The 17976-nt window shown below is 38.9% G+C and overlaps 1 protein-coding gene across 1 annotated transcript in view; it reads left to right on the top strand.

Annotated features, from left to right (window-relative positions):
• LOC142873690 (uncharacterized) overlaps nt 1–17976 on the top strand; it is an 80468-nt gene that overhangs the window by 47241 nt on the left and 15251 nt on the right. The window contains exons 4-6 of the mRNA XM_076007887.1: nt 9923–10080; nt 11911–11953; nt 13829–14015. Coding sequence (XP_075864002.1) covers nt 9923–10080; nt 11911–11953; nt 13829–14015 — 388 coding nt within the window. The remainder of the gene's footprint in view (nt 1–9922; nt 10081–11910; nt 11954–13828; nt 14016–17976) is intronic.

Raw genomic sequence — 17976 nt, 5'->3', positions numbered from 1 at the left:
CTACTTGAGTGGACCTGGGCGATTCAAGAAACATCTCCAGCCCTTTTCCTCCACTAGAGGTGGAGATGATAACATCTCTGACCTCTGGGTTAATGTAAGTGTGGCGTTTAGTAAATCTGGCCTTTATGAACTAAGTCTTCTACCGTGAAGACAGTCCAAGGTTGTGGTTAGGAAGGCCTTGGTTCACATCCTGGGTTTACCACCTACCAGCTGCGTTTCCTTGGTCAAATCACTTAACTCCACTTGCCTCCATTTTCTCATTTATATAATGTAGAAAACATGACCCTCATAGTGGATTGTTTTATAACCTTGCCAAAGTCAGCAAGGAGTATTAAGACAAATGGGCATGAAGAATCAGGGCTGATCAAAGAGTTATTCTGCTGCCATTTTAATCCTCACTCGAGACAAAGCTAAACAGCACTCAGAAATCACAGAAGCTATTTTTAGCTGTATGCTGGTAAAATTTCCTTTTTTCAAATGCCTGAGCCATTCAGAAGATATCTTGGGGTTAGACAGAAAGAAGAAACTCCCAGTCACCCCAATGGGCTTGGCACAGAGACTCCTGCAAACAGGGCAAAGTATTCTGACTCCTTTTATGACCTCCCTGGGGTTTCATAATGGATCATAGGATAGGTTCTTTTAGATGAGGCAGGTTCAATGGGAAGGCTCCGCTCTATTATCCACTGGAAATACTAAATCAGCAGGCGACCATAATTTTCAAATGCACAAAGAGATTTCACACAGAAATTTAGCACACATTACATGTTCTCTCCCCTGTTTATATACCTGTTGTTCATCTTCTGAAAAGGGAGGACTCTGATCTTATGGTGTCTTACTTAAGAACAATAGATCATAGTTCCAATTTGCTGATCTCATTTGATTCCTCAGTGAAAAGGAGGAATACCATACCATATGGTATATTAATTCTATCTTAAATATTTTGAACTGGCATACTTTTTTCTATAATGACATACCATATGACCCATAACTTCTGGATATATGGCCCCCCCAAAAATGAAAGCAGGATCTTGGACAGATAGTTATATAGTCATGCTCATAGCAGCATTATTCACTATAGCCAAAAGGTGGAAGCAACCCAAGTGTCCATTAACGGGTGAATAGGTAAACAAAATGTGGTATATACATCTAATGGAATTTTATTTAGCCTTAAAAAGGAAGGAAATTTGGACACATGCTGTAACATGAATGAACCTTAACATATTATGCTTAAGTGAAATAAGCCGGTCACAAAAGCACAAATACTGTATGATTCCAAAATAGTACCTAGCGTAGTCAAATTCATAGAGATAGAAAGTAGAATGGTGGTCTCCAGGGACTGGGGTGGGGGAATGAGGGGTTATTATTATGGGTATAGTTTTAGTTTGGTAAGATGAAAAAGTTCTGGAGATGGCTGGTGATGATGGTCGCACTTAAAAATGGTTAAAATGGTAAATTTTATGCTGTATATATTTTACCACAATTTTTAAGTTAAAAATTTTAAATTAAAAAATATTCAAATTCACTCTTTCAGTTGGTCCCTCTCAGCAAGCTTTTTTTCTCAAACATTTCTATGATTGAGGGTCATGATCTAGTAAAAAGAGGTTATCAAGGTGACCTTGAGGTGAATTCTGGCTCTGCCAAAGACTGTTCTAGCTGCATGCCCATAGACAAGACACTCATGCTTTAGTTTTCTCATATATAAAATATGGATAATAATTTATCTTATAAAATCATGAGAATTAAATAAGATGACATAAAAAATGTCTGGCAAGTAATTGACACTCAGGAAACAGAAACTATCACCAGCATCATTATTTATCACGCTTCCCACCCAAAATCATGTTGGGGGTGAAGAAAAATGCATAACACAGTGTCTGCTACATAAGAGTTTAATCTCAATAAATATTGGAGAAAAGAACCACACAAAGTGCTATATAATTCAGCACTGAATTGTCTGGTATAGAAAGAAGAGAGAGATTGGTGATGGATACAAGAGGTAAAGAAGTCTTCAGGAAGGAAGAGGAATTTGAGCTAGACCCTGAAGGATGGTTAGGATGCAATGGAAGGAGAAGAGATGGGAGGGCATGAGTGATGAGGGGAACTTGACTACAGGCAGAGGAGAAATGAGTGTCGCACATCCCCGGGTGCTGATGACTATTGCTGAAATTTGATAGATGTGGTGAGATCAGATATAAAGGGGACTGGGAAACAACAGGAGGACCTTGATTGGATATTTTTTATGTATTTATGAGTCTTATCAGTTTGGGTCCATTCAGGAGACAGAAATACAGTGAATTAATAGGGTTCTCCAGAGAAAACAAACCAAAAGTTGTGTGTGTGTGTGTGTGTGTGTGTGTGTGTGTGTGTGTGTGTGTGTAGTTGACCTTTGAGCAACGTGATAATGTCAACCCCTCTGTGCAGTCAAAAATGCATGCATAATTTTTGGCTCCCCAAAAACTTAACTACAAGTTGACCCTTGAACAACACAAGTTTGAAATGTACAGGTCCACTTATACCTGGATATTTTTGCTATTGTGGTAAACTCAAGTGTTACATGTATCCGATTATCAGTAAGGCTTTGAGTCAACAGTAGGCTATTAGTAGTCACATTTTGGGGAAGTCAAAAGTTATACCCAGATTTTTTACTTCATGGTAACTGGTGCCTCTAACTCCTGCATTGTTCAAGGGTCAACTTGTACTAATAGAGAAAAAAATGCAACACTCTCTAGGCTCTTCTGACCTACACACAAGAACCAGAAATAAGAGCTTTTTTTTTCTGTAATGTCTCTCCAATGCTCTGTACTGGCAAAGTTCTACTTCATGCCAAATGGCAAAGGAAAAGTATTTAAAGGTCCCAGATTCATTTTCACAAATCAGCCAACAAAGGGTGAATGTGGAGCTGAGAGGCAATAAATTGGCAACTGGCACCATGAGCAGTGCAATGGAAGCCCACCTTGAGTGGACACGCTCAAACTGTTCTGACCAAATTGTCAAGAAACTGACACCGAGAAGTTTAGCCAGGAGTCTGCTGTTGTGATACAGGCATGAGATGTCAAGGCCTTGGATCAAAGTGATGTCAGTAGAAATTATATAAAAGGGTGATATGAGATATTTCAAAGGAAAAGCAGAATTTTTCTTCCAGATTATCATCCAATTTTGCAAAAATAAAAAATAGAGGTATCTGAAAAGATATTAAGGAAATAGAACCACTTTTCTTCTGCCAGAGTGCCAAGCAAACCATCATGTATATAGATAAGCAACCCAAACACTTCCTCTTAGGAGAACCAGGACACTTCTTTCATAAGAAGGGGCAGAATAGGCCAGGCAAGGACCACAAATAATAATGGACATGTTAGACTTAGAAAAATCCAGGGTTCTAAGAACATGACCAGGAAAGGGGGCTGAGGAATTGACATCAATAATGAGAGAGGATTAAAACTAAGAGATCAGTCTAAGGCTAAAGGCCAGGTGGAACCTGAGTGCCTAACACAATGTCTAGCAGAAGGTACAGACATATTTGGGAAGCCCTGGTGGAAGAAAGGGAGGGAGGGAGACTAGTAAGGAAAGAGAGATCCACTAAAGCTCAAGGTGTTAATCCAGGTGTGGGATGGGCAGGATTTGGCAAAGGTCCAAAGACAGCCTCTCAGGATGTGGTCATGGGAGGAAGGAAGACCCAGTAGAAAGTCCTGGTTCTCTGCAGGGAAGTCGGCCTTTATCTGTGAGTGTGGGAGATTTTCAGTCCAAGTTTAACCTGAAGCAAGTGTTGAATCCTTCAAATCTCTGAGTATGGGATAGGGCCAAGCATTCAATGGGCTTCACCACCTGAATTACAAGAATCCACGCATAGGAGCTAACCAGGCAGATCATCATAATTCCCTTCCAAGATGGAAAAATGAAGTTGCCTTCCTCCCCTCTCGGCTATCTCCCTCCATCCCACACTTACTTGCCCTGTCCCCTGCTGTAGCCCATCCCTCCTCCCACCAATAACCATCACTGGTTCTGGAACAGGGTCTTTTCTCACACGGCTTTCCTAACTCCTAAGGATATTGCGGTGATGTTTCATTTGCACTGGAACTGAAAGTGGACCCCGAAAGTAGGAAAGAAACAACGTTCACTGAACACATGTTATGTGCCAAGGGTGATCTCATCCTCACAAAGGAAGATGCCGTTACCCTCATTTTACACATGAAGACACTGAGATTTAGAGAGATTAAGCCTTTACCCTTGTTCATGTAGTCTATAATTTTTGGAGAGGAAAAAAAAATACAAAAATAGGAACTTTAAATAAAGTTACCCTAGCAACCATATTAAAGCTTCTTGATTAACTACTTTACTATCATCTTTCATCATATTTCCATATAACAATGGAAGCTAGCATATATATGACACTTAGGAAGTGCCAGGCAGGGTTCTGAACACTTTCCATGTGTATTAACTCAATGCTTATAATAACCCTTTTACAAACAAGAAAACTGAGGCACAGAGAGATTAAGTCACATGCCCAAGGTCACATAAGTGACCTAATAAGTGGTACAGTCAGAACTCAAATTCAGCTCATCTGGCGCTAAAGTCCATCTACAAATGAACGATATCATGAGTTCGGAGAGGACTCTCTTAGGACAAACATCTATTTGCAGCCTAAGATGCAAAATGTTGTGTTTTATGGTTAGCTTGGCAACTTTCTGACAACTTTTAAAGAAGTCACAAATGTGACTCAGTTTTACCACTTCATAGTCTTTCTGTTGTGATGAAAGTATTGAGAGGTAGTTGTTGTACTCTAAGGGATAGTTTATGAGCCAAGGGGAAATGGTGACAACTGAGCCATGTGATTTGGGCCAGAAATGTCTCTTCAAAGCCGTAGAGCCTAGGCAGCTCAGACTCCAATACCATTAGCATCTCTCTCTCCTTGGCTGACTTTCCCGCAGGAAGCCTGTCTGGGCGCAGCATAATGCATTGGTCCGATGCACATGAACTCCTTCAGCCCCAAGAGCTGCCTGTGTTTCCTAGAGCCCAGAGTCTCCCTGGTGCCAGGAAATGACGTGGTGCAGCCAGCATGAATTTATCACTCCTGAAAAATGATTCCCTACTCCATGAATACTGAAAAGAAAAGCACAATATTCTAATTTGCAGCCAGGCATCTTTATAAAAGCAGGGAAAGAGCCATAACCATATTTAAAAATGAAGTATCTTATTCATGTATTTCTATTTGGGCTAGAGAGTTGCTACAACTTTGGGGACAAGGAAATTGTCTTCATCTCAATTTCTTGACTAAAGTAATAAGGGAAAATCACGAAGCTGTGACTGAGAACCCAGTTCCATCATGAACAAAGGTCTGACTTGTGTGCTCATTTTACCTTCTGTTCTCTGTTCTTTGTCTATCCTTTCTTGCCTATCTGGAGGTGAAAAAAGAAGGCATGCATAAGTAAACAAATACATACATACATAGATGCATGCATATGTAAATAATCTTGAGCTGTGTAGTAGGGGCTCACAGTCCCTAGAGTCAAGATTTCCATTTATTCACAGGACAAAGATAGCAAAGGTCACTACAGCGAAGGCATTCTTGTCATGTGTGTTTCCTTCCTTCTTACCTATGCAGGCTTTGCTACTCTCCTGACTCTATCAGCTCTGACATGGACAGAGGCCATCAGCTCATAGTTATCGAGGAGTGATGGTTTTCAGTCACTGATGAGAGTGGGGGTGCATCCATACTGCCACCTGGAGATAAAGGGCTCTCAGCATCATTAATAAGCCTCATTCCTCCATTTTGCTTCAACCTTCCAGCTTTAAATATAGCTCTCTAGATGTGTATTTCATGCACCCTTTCAAGTGGTGTTTTGCTTTAGGACATGCTTTCTTTCTCTCTAAATTTGTCTTGGCTCTTTTTTCCCTGCTGAGAATTAGCTCCTTCTCATGGCTAAAGATGCCTTTTCCCGCCTCCTTAGTTTGTGGATGTTCATGGCTGTGCCTCCAGATAAAATGAAACATATTGGTTTAGTGTCTCGGCCTTTTCCCTTTTCTTAGACAAGGAGGCCTAGCAACAACAACAACAAAAGTTCTAGCATGTTCAAACCAAAATTTTCACCAACGCAAATAATTTAAAAACATCTATAGGTAATTTATTTTTAGCAGAGAGCCCATGTTTCAGAATCAGAAGTGTTCTTGTCTGCATTTTTCTTTATAGAAATAATTTACTTTAGAAATGTATATACTCTGGCCTGAGTTTTTGTCATTACCAAATTGTTTATTATTTCTCTTTTCTGAGAAGTCTGACCTTGGTATTATTTCTGTAGAAATATTATTTCCATGATAGACAATGTCAACATTATCCGAGGCCATCTGGCACAAACAACCCATGTTCCTTTATTCATAGTCTATTGCTTCTGGACATCACTAAACAATTCCTTGGTAAATCCCTTTAGCATCTCCGCTATTTTAATCAATCCTGCACACATGAAGCAGCTGGATCTATGATTTGGCTCAGGAATAGAAAAATGGAGCTGGAGCTTTTCTGAGTCTTAGAAAGGAAAATATAAAGTGATGTGAAAACCGGAATCTTACAAAAAAAAATCTTCATCTTTCCCAGCACTGACATAAGAGAGACTTTTGGTAGAGCTGGAGGGAAAGATTCAAGCAGCATTGATTTAATAATTATTGCCAAACTGAGTGATTGAGGTTTGTGTACTTAAGGGAGGACTTTAAAACCCCAAGGGCATGATAGTAAGATAAAAGAGGGATAGTAGTTGTCCTTTATACCCAGAAAACATTTGACTGGGGAATGCAGCACCTAATCCAAGCAGCATTAGGATGAGTCTAAATGGAGAATCTTTTCCAACCCCTGTATCTCCACAAGAGTGGAGTTAAAGGTGCTTGGGCTGGTGAAAGTGAGAGAAAAGAGTAAGATGAGTGAGCACAGCTGCAAGAGCACCCACACCTGCTGCCTGGCTCCGTGTGCATGGTTTCATTGCAGCTGCTCCCGGGGCCACAGCAGGGGCAATGAAGCAGCAGCTGAGACTAGTAAAAACGGAATCTGGGCCATGATGGAGACCACCTAAGAGACTAGCCCTCGCTTTTGAATCCAGTCCATTCAGCAACCATTCATTCCTCTCACAGAGTTGTGACTTGAGCAGAATGGAAGGATCCTCGTGAATGACTTCAAGTGCTATTCTTGGTTGTGCGTCATGTGCCACATGAGTGAACTTCATTGAATTCTCCTACAGCACAGCATCTGGGAGATGCTCATAGTCACAGAGGACATAACAGTGCTGATACTGGGAGATCAACATATTATATCATCTTATCTGTATAATGGGTCCACAGGGAAGCACACCCAGTGAGTACTTAGCAAATGAACACACCTGTCATTTACCACAGGATAAAATGTCCAGGCTCTCTTTATGTTTCCTCATTTATTTTTGTTAAGATACTCCTGGTCAAATGACATAAATAAATAGCCACTCTGCATAGGCATACAAAGTTTTTATCCTTATGAAAGCAAGTGAAATGTATTATTCTGGTCTCTGATGTCATATTGTTGGCCACCTACAATCATTATAAGATGTGCTACTTTCCTGATATTTACTAAAACAGATCAAAATTCTAAATCTCTAAATCTATTCCAGGAAAGCTGATGCCATCTGGAGATATTCTGTCTTCTGAAGTGTTGAATATCACAGCCTTGAAATGCTGACTTTAAGAGCCAGAAATCCTCCAAATTCCAGTAGCCCAAGAGGCCAGGCATTTGATAGAAGTAGTGTGGGAAAACAGAGTTAGAAGGTCAGGGCACAAGTTCTATCTCTATTTCTGCCTATGTAACCTTGAGCCATCTCATTGAATCTTATTTTGTTCCTCTAGAAAATGAGGATCATATTAGCTTCCTACTTCATATAGTAGTTGTGAATAATAAACAAGACAGAGTTCATGAAAATGCCATACAGCTATGATATATTACTTTTAGTTGGAAAATATCCTTCTGTCCATCAACCTTTGAGTTGCAAGAAATTTTTTTCATATGTGTCTCTGTATATGCACATATACATGTGTATTTGGGGAGTAAGAGGATCCATAGTTTTCATCGGCATCTAAAGGAGTTCATTACCTAAAATTGTTTAAGAATCTTTAAGTTAGAGGCACATCTCTTTGTGATACACACACACATAGGCACAGATAATACACATGTGACCTAAGACATACAATCTAAGACATTTGGATTCAAAGACACACACTTGTTTTTCAACATGAACTTATTAGGTGCCCAATTACATGCATAGCACTCATGGGAAACCCATAAAACTTATTTTTGCTGATTTGTACCCCTTTTCATTTATCGTTTGATAACTCAGAAAATTTTTCTCATGGAATAAATATTTGAAAGACATTTTACCAAAGAAGAGTTATTTCACCAATGAAGACACATCAGTGATTACTAAGCACCTTACATGGTGTTCTACATCATCAGTCATTAGAAAAATGCAAATAAAAAGCACAATGTGATAATACCTACTAGGATTGCTACTACCAAAAAGGCAACATTACTGAGTATTGGTGAGGGTGTGTGTGGTCAATCTGGAAAACACGTAGCTTGCTGGTGGGAATTTAAAACAGCACAGCCACTTTGGAAAACAGTTGGGCAGTTTCTTATAAAGTTAAAGATAAACTTACCATATGATCCAGCAATTTCACTCTTAGTAATCTACCAGAGAGTAATGAAAGCATATGTCCACATAAAGACCTGCACACAAATGTTCATAGAGGCAAGATTCAAAATATTAATAGCCCAAAACTGGAAATAAAAATGTTCATCAACCTGTGAAAGGATAAAGAAGTGGCATATCCATGCAATAGAATATAATTCAGCAATAAAAAGGAATGAAGTACTGATAAGTGCTACAACATGAATGAAACTTGAAAATACTATACTAAGTGAAAGAAGCCACTCACAAAAGACCACCCATTATATGATTCTATGTATGTAAAATGTCCAGAAATAGCCAATGTATAAGGACACAGAACATATTTTTGGTTGCCTGTGATGAGAGGGGTGGGAGGCAGTAGCAATTGACTATAAACAGGTTCAAAGGAAATTTTGGAGTTATTGGAAAAGTTCTAAAACTGGATTATGGTGATGGTTTCCTAACTCTATAAATTCACTAAAAACCATTGAATTGTACATGTACAATGAATGACTTTATGGTATGTAAATTATATCTTTGTGCAGATGTTTTTCAAAAGAGATTATAATGGACAGGATGTTTTGAGATATAATTGTTAAATAAATACAAATAACAAAATATTTACCTATTAAATTATTTGGTTTTTCATATATGTCATAGTATTTTAAACAATTTGGTTTCTCATACATGTCATAATATTTTAAACTATTGTCCTTTAAAGAAAAATATTCTTTATTCTCTCCATGCTCTGGTTTCTTGATCTGAAAAATGAGATAAGAGTAACTACTTGGTGAACATTGGTGAAGATAAGTCAGTTAATAGATGTAAGGAATTTAGAAGAGGGCCTGACACACAATAAGCATGGGATACATGCTAATTATAAGTACTAATTAGAAATGTCATGTATATTTTGTGATATCCATTTCTTTTGATATTCTTTTTCTCTGATGGGAAAAAATGGGCATTCATAATTAAATTATATTCTCCCAAGCTGGCATAAATAAAATCCATATAAATAGAGGCTATTCAAAAAGGACATAGAAGAATATCATAGCTAGAAAATTTTGAGTTCCATGGAACATATCATAGAGAACATCATCTATAAAAACTCTTACTGGTTTTATTTTCATTTCAGAACCAAAAAACAATCAGTTCAAAGCAATCAGTTTAGTCCTTCTTTCCTCTCTCATTTTCTCCCTTATCTGCTTAGTGATAGTACCCTTGCTGAATGTCTTTCTTATCAATTACAGGATGAAGGAAAATGGCCACCTCTAGAAACAATCAAATTAGAAGGTGCAGAAATTGGCATTGATAGCAGCTTGGGAAAACCATTTGTGTTTAACTGTGTGCCTCAATCTGGAAATAGGACTTTTTGCCTCTGTGCAACCTCAAACCAAGAAATGAAAAGGTAATTCATTAATCTTTTATCTTACCAAGCTTTAAAGGGAAATAGTTATTCAACAGCATCCATATAGATTCAAAGGTTGGAAGTAGAAAAGGGAACAACAGATTCATAGCATGAGTCAATAAACATTCTTTTCTTTAGATGTGAAAAGTTTGGTTCTTCATTATTCCCCCAGTTTTTTTCTAACAAAATTTTCAGAGAACCTAAGCATCTTCTGCTAATTCATTTTAGATCTCCATATTTTCTTTAAAAGCTCAATGCTGCCCGGGATCTCATCCAGCTTCCCCAAAAGTTGCCAAATTTATATATTTTAAGGCAATTGGATGGATAGTCTTAAGCATAAAAATAATTTATCAGGATTACAATTTAATATGCCGTAGTGAGATGAGCAAAGTAATAATAATAATAATGTAGCTCTGTGGGAAAATGATTCAAGTTGACATGTTGTGAGCATGCAACTCAAATGGCAGGGGAGAACTGCACATGCATTCTAAGAGAGTAGCCTATGAGTTCTGACCACAAAACCACCATGATCATTACTCAGTCTGTCTCTCTGAGGAAATGGAGATCATTGGTCAGTCATTGAGTCAACTGAAAACTGTAGTGAAATTACTGCTAATGTAGAGTGTGGGGAGGTCAGGAGAGAGCAGAGGAGAGGGAGTAAATGACAGAGAGGTAACATGTCAACAGTGATTAGTATCAACAGCACATCTCCTTTCAAGAATTTGGACCCAGCTCCCATTTTAAATGGCGTCTTAGGTGTGAAATCACTAAGGCAAATGGTACCCTGTCCCTATTTGTGGAACATTATGTATTCAAATGCATCTTGCCTTAAAGGACAAATGGGAAAACATGATGATAGTGACTTGATTGTATTTCAATTCAGGCACAAAATATTTATCGGATACCTAATACATCCAAGACACTGTTTTAAGATCTCTCTGGATTAGAGAAGAAGAACCAATGGTGAAAAACCAAACCTTGCTTTCAAAAAAAAAAAAAAAACCCTCTGAACTAAGAGGTTAGGGTATTTATTCCAATATTTTTGAATGCAAAATAGAAATCAAGAAGCTCTGTAGGAGAAGACAAAGTGGTACAGGAATCGAGAGTTTGGGAAGAAGATTTCCAGATGTAGGGATAAGGGATGTGTTTATGAAGGTATAGAATAAGATTGGATAAGCATGCAAAAGAATAAATGGAATATACAAGGGCAGAGGAAATAAATCAATCTTTGGGCAGAATAGAAAGCCATATGGTTTGATTGAAAGTTAGGGGTCATAAGAGAAAATTGGAAAAGATTGGCAAGATGGAGTGCGGTACATAGACTGGTGCCTGGCTAAGGAGGCAAGACTAAGACAAGTCAGTCCTCAGGGAGAGGCACTAATGGTACTCTAAAGGTGGCCACTCTGTCCAAAGAACATTTGGGGAAAGGACACAGGACAGTGGCTATTTACCAGTCTTTCCATATTTTAACAGCTAGTGCCTTATAGTTAATATACCAATTGTTCTCAGCCCCACTTGTGTTAATAAATTCATATGCCTTAGTAAAATAAAGATTGAATGAATTCATTCTCAGTCACTAATTAAACTATAGTAAAGGAGAAAGGTAAGACCAATTTATTTTAGGTATGCCTGCTGGAGGTGTAATTTGCCACCCAGTAACACCAATTTTGCAAGAACATCTTGCACTTCAGCTTTGAACTTAGAGCAATGAAATATATCTGAGCCTCAGGACTGTTCTGTCTGAGCAATGGGTTCAGTGAGAACAAGCTCTCCCAAGTGACACTTATCCAGTCCCCCAAGGACAGCTCCTCTCACTTCACTGTCTTTCAGGTGGCTTGAGGCAATGGACAAAGCAGCCCATCCTGTCCACCAGGTAAGATATCCTTGATATTTAACTCTGCATCCATTTTGCATTTCTTCTCAGAGAAGGAAAGGAACAAGTTATATGTCATGCAGTCCACCCTGGGACTTATCAGATCTGTTCTAAAAGCTGGGAGGAGGATGCTAAGCCAACAGGATTTTCTGCTCAGGTCCTATGGGGGACCTTGCATTCCTGCTGTTTTTATTTTCAAGGGTTTGTATGACATCCCTTCCAGTAAGACCCAGTGAGTAGTCACAAACCGGGGTGGAACTTCTGTTTCACACAGAGCAATCCAGTAGTTCCCCAGGATGATAAACCACTGCTGCTGTTTTCTTTTTTACTCCCAAAATATAAGATCTCAGGGATATCTTGGGATATTGCTATTAGCTGAGCAGCTTATTAGAAAAAATATGTGTTGTATTTAGAAATACAGAGTTTTATGTTCACATCCTTGTTCTATAGACATATTAGGCCAATCTCCACTATTCCTGTCCATTCATGACTCCTAGCTTTGGAGCAATATAGTTTTTAATTTAGATTTTACCTACAAACTGCCAGATAATTTCAAAATATCAACAAGTGAGTCCTTACTTCAGCCCCTAAAGCATTCGATATTTCTCTTTTTGAGCTTGTGCTATAACTTGCTGGGGGGTAAATTGCTTTAATACCCAATTGTTTCATTTTTATGCTACATGTGTATGTGCATATATATATATATATATATATATGATTTCTAATGAGGCTATGGATTTTCTTTACATATGTTCATTTCCTCACAAAATGGCATGCGAGCAAAAGTCATTTACTATCAATTATCTTCTCTACATAGTTTGGCTCTTATACATTTGGGGAAATTTGTATTGTTTGAGCTTAAATATACTTCCCCGTGCCCTAGAACTGTCCTTTCTGAACAATCATGAGCACCATCACATGACAAACAGCGGGACTTGTGTTTCATTTTACCTGGAACACAATGCTGAATACACTCATCCATCTCTCCAACGCATCACCCTAATGAGCCTCAATATTTTTAAAAGGTATCTACTCTGCTAATGCACTCAGAGTGTCTGCAGTAAAGTGAAAAAATGAACACCCAAACTCCCAGCAGGCTCCCACTTCACAGCAAAGAACACAGCAAGCTCCACATTCTGAAACCTTTTGCACTGCCCTGTTGAAACTAAAGAGCAAAAATGAAACCAAACAAAGAAGAGAAACTGGCAAGCATGGGCAGGGCATTCTGATAGAGAGATAAAGCACAGTGCCCCCAGTCTCTAGTCAGAGTTCCCAGAGACAGCCTGTCTCCCAGGCCTGTGGAATGAAGGTTGCCCCCCTGGATAGAAGACCTTGATTCATCTTTGGCCTTCCACATCACTGACTATGAGAGCCTAAGACTTGAGCTGGCCCAGGGGCATTTAACCTGTTTCTTTGCATGAATGAGAGTCCCAGATAAGGAAAGCATGAACGAGGGGCTGCTGTTAGTGACAGTGGGCACACCAGGAACAGGGGTAGGGGGCAATCCCAATGGTGAGTGAAATAGCAGATCAAGCCCAGAACTTACAGATAGGAGCATTAAAAATAGTCCTTGCTGGGGTGCCTAGTTCCATTTTCTGTGTCATACATGATCACCTGTTCTTTGGCTGATATACTTCTTATTTCCTCAGACTAGAAGCCAAAGAAAAAGGGATGTCTATGGACATGAAAAAGTATAAGAGAAGTTTGGGTTTTCTGACTAGTTCAAGTATTCATAGTGTCATAGCAATAGAACCATTTAGAGCAGTGGCTTCTTTGCAGTCAAACAGAGTTGGTGTTCACGTCACTGGCCCTGGGAGTTGAAGACTTTTGGCATAGGATGGTCACTCAGATTATCCCTTTATATTACACCTGCAGAACCATGTCTGGGAAGATGTGACTCTGCACAACAGTAACCTCCCACCACTGGCCATCAAGAACCCAGAATGCCTGGGTCTTCTGCACCAGCTGGATAGAAGCACAGATGCCTGGGTCCAGCACTATTGCATTCTGAAGGATGGCTGCCTGTATTTCTATGCCAGCATTCGCTCCACCCAAGCGTCAGGTATTTCAAATTTCACTTGAAATAATAGTAATTATAATAATGATATTCATGACATCTTAGTTTTACTCAGCACGTACCAGGCCCTGTGCTAGGTGCTTTACCTAAATTTCATTCATCAATCCTCCAAAGAAGAGGTACTATTACTCTCCCCATTTTACAGATTAGAGTACTGGCTACAAAGTCTACATAATTTGACAAGATCACATGTAGTAATAAAGCTGAGATCTAAACACAGCCAGGCTAACTCCAAAGCTTGTACTCTTGTACTGCTTGGAAAAGCAAAAGATAAATTCCTTCATTCTTCTGGTCATTGATGATATTCAGGGTCAATACCAATAGTTGTCTTGTGTAGTTACTCCACCCTTTTCTCATAGTGTCTTAGTACATTTGTGTGGCTATAAAGACATACCTGAGGCTGGGTAATTTATAAAGAAAAGAGTTTATTTGGCTCATGGTTCTGTAGACTTTATAAAAAGCATGGTGCCAACATCTGTTCCTGGCAAAGGCCACAGGCTGCTCTACTCATGGCAAAGGTGAAGGGGAACCTGCATGAAGAAAGAAAGAAAGAAAGAAAGAAAGAAAGAAAGAAAGAAAGAAAGAAAGAAAGAAAGAAAGAAAGAAAGAAAGAAAGAAAGAAAGAAAGAAAGAAAGAAAGAAAGAGGAAGGGAAGGGAAGGGAAGGGAAGGGAAGGGAAGGGAAGGGAAGGGAAGGGAAGGGAAGGGAAGGGAAGGGAAGGGAAGGGAAGGGAAGGGAAGGGAAGGGAAGGGAAGGGAGAGGTGCCAAGCTTTTTTAATCAAACAGCTCTCAGGGGAACCAACAAAGTGAGAACTCACCAAGCCTTTCATGAGGGACCCACCCCCATGACCCAAACACCTCCCATTCAGCCCCACCTCCAATACTGGGAATCAATTTCAATGTGAGGTTTGGAGGGGTCAAGTAATCCAAATCATAGCTCATAGAATCCCTAATTTGGACGAGTGAATACCAAAAAGAGCATCAACTGTCTATTCTCCTTGGGCAAGTTGCTTACCTTCCTAAAACTTACGTTTCCTCATTTGTAAAATAGAAATAACAGCTATCTACTTCAAAGAACTGTTGTGATGATTGAGTTACTGCTATTATAGTGTCTCTAGCTATACATATAAAGCTCTAAACATAAAAGCCTTCTCATATATATTATTTTATTATGTATATTTTATTATACATATTTGTTATACATATTTATTAAATTATATATAATACTTAAAAGCTCCATATATAAAATGGTTGTACACACAATATAATTTAATAAAATTATAATTGGACCTGATTTCCACAAAATAGATTAACTTTCTTATAATTTTTGACAAAATAGTGTTTTATTTGCAGTTGCATTTTTTCTCATATGAATAATCCTTAAATAATGAGCAGTAGTGAGCATCCTAGAATTTATTTTCCTTAGCATGAATGCTTATGTCTAGACATGGTAGACATGCCAAATGAGAAAGAGGCATCTGGTGACCATTTCGACCTTGGAAGTGTGCAAAAGGTACAAAGCAAGCATCATACCACAGTCCATTTTTCATCACTCAGGATGAACAATGCAATGACTTCCCTCCACTTAATCACCCTCTCATTGTACATGACCCAAAGCATCATTCAACTATGAAGAGACAGACAGTATCCCGAAGTCGTTACAAAGTAGGGTGTTTCTATTCAACCCCAAATGTATGGCTTCAATTTAAGTTTACAGCTTTAAACAGCTGATACAGGATGAGAATTAAGGTAAACAAAACCACTAAGCCTCCAAGGTAGTCAGTAACTGGGACTTTTATCATAAAATATCACTATAAAAGTCTGAATCTTTTTAATTACTGAATCAATTAAGCTAATTTTCAAGAGACTGTTTCCATGGATAGAAAAAAAATGTTTAGGACTGAATATGGAGAAAATTCCAAACTTAAATGTTAGCAAAGTGCTTTCACACCCCTGGGGCTCAGAGACTGCTACTGATTACAAGAGTTTAAAAATAGTAATGACAGCCACTAGATGGCTTTCCTTATTTCAAAAGGTCAGAGGCCCTATTTGGTAGAAAAGTCCTAGTTAGAGAGCTGCAAAACTGCTCTATTAAATAGCCTAAAAATAATAACAGCAAAAGCAGTAGTTATCATTTAGTGAGCAAAGATCTTGTACTAGGCATTCTGTTAAATACTTTCATTTATTTTTTCACTTAATTTCTACAATAATCCTATAAAGTAAGTTATGATCCCACCTACAGGTTTAGAAACTAATGCTTAAGTTAAATAATTTGCACAAATTCTCCTAACTATTAAATGCTGAAGGCAGAATTTGAACCCAGGTAGCCAAGTTATAGCAACAGAAAAAAAAATTTATGAATAGTAAAAAATGGAAGTCATGTTTATATTCTGCTTTAATCATTACTTACTTCTTTCTAAAACCTTCCATGAGCCGGGCGCGGTGGCTCACGCCTGTAATCCTAGCACTCTGGGAGGCTGAGGCGGGTGGATTGCTCAAGGTCAGGAGTTCGAAACCAGCCTGAGCAAGAGCAAGACCCCGTCTCTACTATAAATAGAAAGAAATTAATTGGCCAACTAATATATATATATAATTAGCCAGGCATGGTGGCGCATGCCTGTAGTCCCAGCTACTTGGGAGGCTGAGGCAGAAGGATTGCTTGAGCCCAGGAGATTGAGGTTGCTGTGAGCTAAGCTGACGCCACGGCACTCACTCTAGCCTGGTCAACAAGCGAGACTCTGTCTCAAAAAAAAATAAAATAAAATAAAAAAATAAATAAAACCTTCCATGGTTCTTTGTTGTCTTCAAAGTACTCTAGGGCCTTACATTTTGTTCTGCAACTCCTTTTTCTGGATTTATCTTCCAATTCTTGTGTTAATGCACCCTATACTCCACCCAAACAGGGCCACATTCTATTTCCTTAGCACACCCCATCTTCTGAACATTTTTCTGACCCTATGACTTTGTTTGTACTAATTTCTTCTCCTGAAACATCCTCTACTTACTGATCATCCAATGCAAATTGTTCAGATTCTACCTGTCCTTCGACTGTCTATTCAAATGCTGTCCATGCATACTATAAAGTAATCCCAGATGGTCCTAGATAAGCAAATGTCCTCCTTTTTCTGAACTTATCTATCTTGTGCCATTTATCATCCTCTATCTTGTATTTTACCTCCTGATGGCCATCTTATCTCTTCTAAGGGATCATAGGCCCCAGAAATGACTCTATGTTAGGTGTACTTGATGAATGAATGAATATTCAAATAACCTCAATTGGCCATTGTTCCCATGAAGTGTGGGTAGTTTGTCCTCCCTACAGCTTTTTATTGGCACAAGAACAGGGACATTGACCAGTGGAGCAGAACAGAGAACCCAGATATAAAACCATCCTCATATAGCCAACTAATCTTTGACAAAGCAGACAAAAACATACACTGGGGAAAAGAATCCTTTTTCAATAAATAGTGCTGGGAAAACTGGATAGCCACATGTAGAAGACTGAAACAAGACCCACACCTTTCACCTCTTACAAAAATCAACTCATGCTGGGTAACAGACTTGAACCTTAGGTGTGAAACTATTAGAATGCTAGAGGAAAATGTTGGAAATACTCTTCTAGACATTGGCCTAGGCAAAGAATTTATGAACAAGACCCCAAAGGCAATCACAACAGCAACAAAAATAAACAAATGGGACCTGATGAAATAGTGAAGATAGATTAGAAGATGGAAAAGCCAATTCAAAAACAGAAGCAGAACTCAGCCCACTACATGCCCAACTTTTCTGCCATATCATACTCTTTCTAGCTGTAAAAAGTTATCTAATTTCTGGATGTTCCATCCAGAGCCCTAAGGACAGATCTGCCCCACCCACCATGGATACCAGTGCCTGCACACACCATCTGAGGGCCTAGGAATCAACCTGCCTGGCCTACTGCTGGTGC

Source organism: Microcebus murinus, chromosome 11, assembly GCF_040939455.1.
Source record: "Microcebus murinus isolate Inina chromosome 11, M.murinus_Inina_mat1.0, whole genome shotgun sequence".
NCBI classification, from domain to species: Eukaryota; Metazoa; Chordata; class Mammalia; order Primates; family Cheirogaleidae; genus Microcebus; species Microcebus murinus.
Note: the sequence above shows the minus strand (reverse complement) of the source record. Positions and strands in the feature narration are given on the sequence as shown.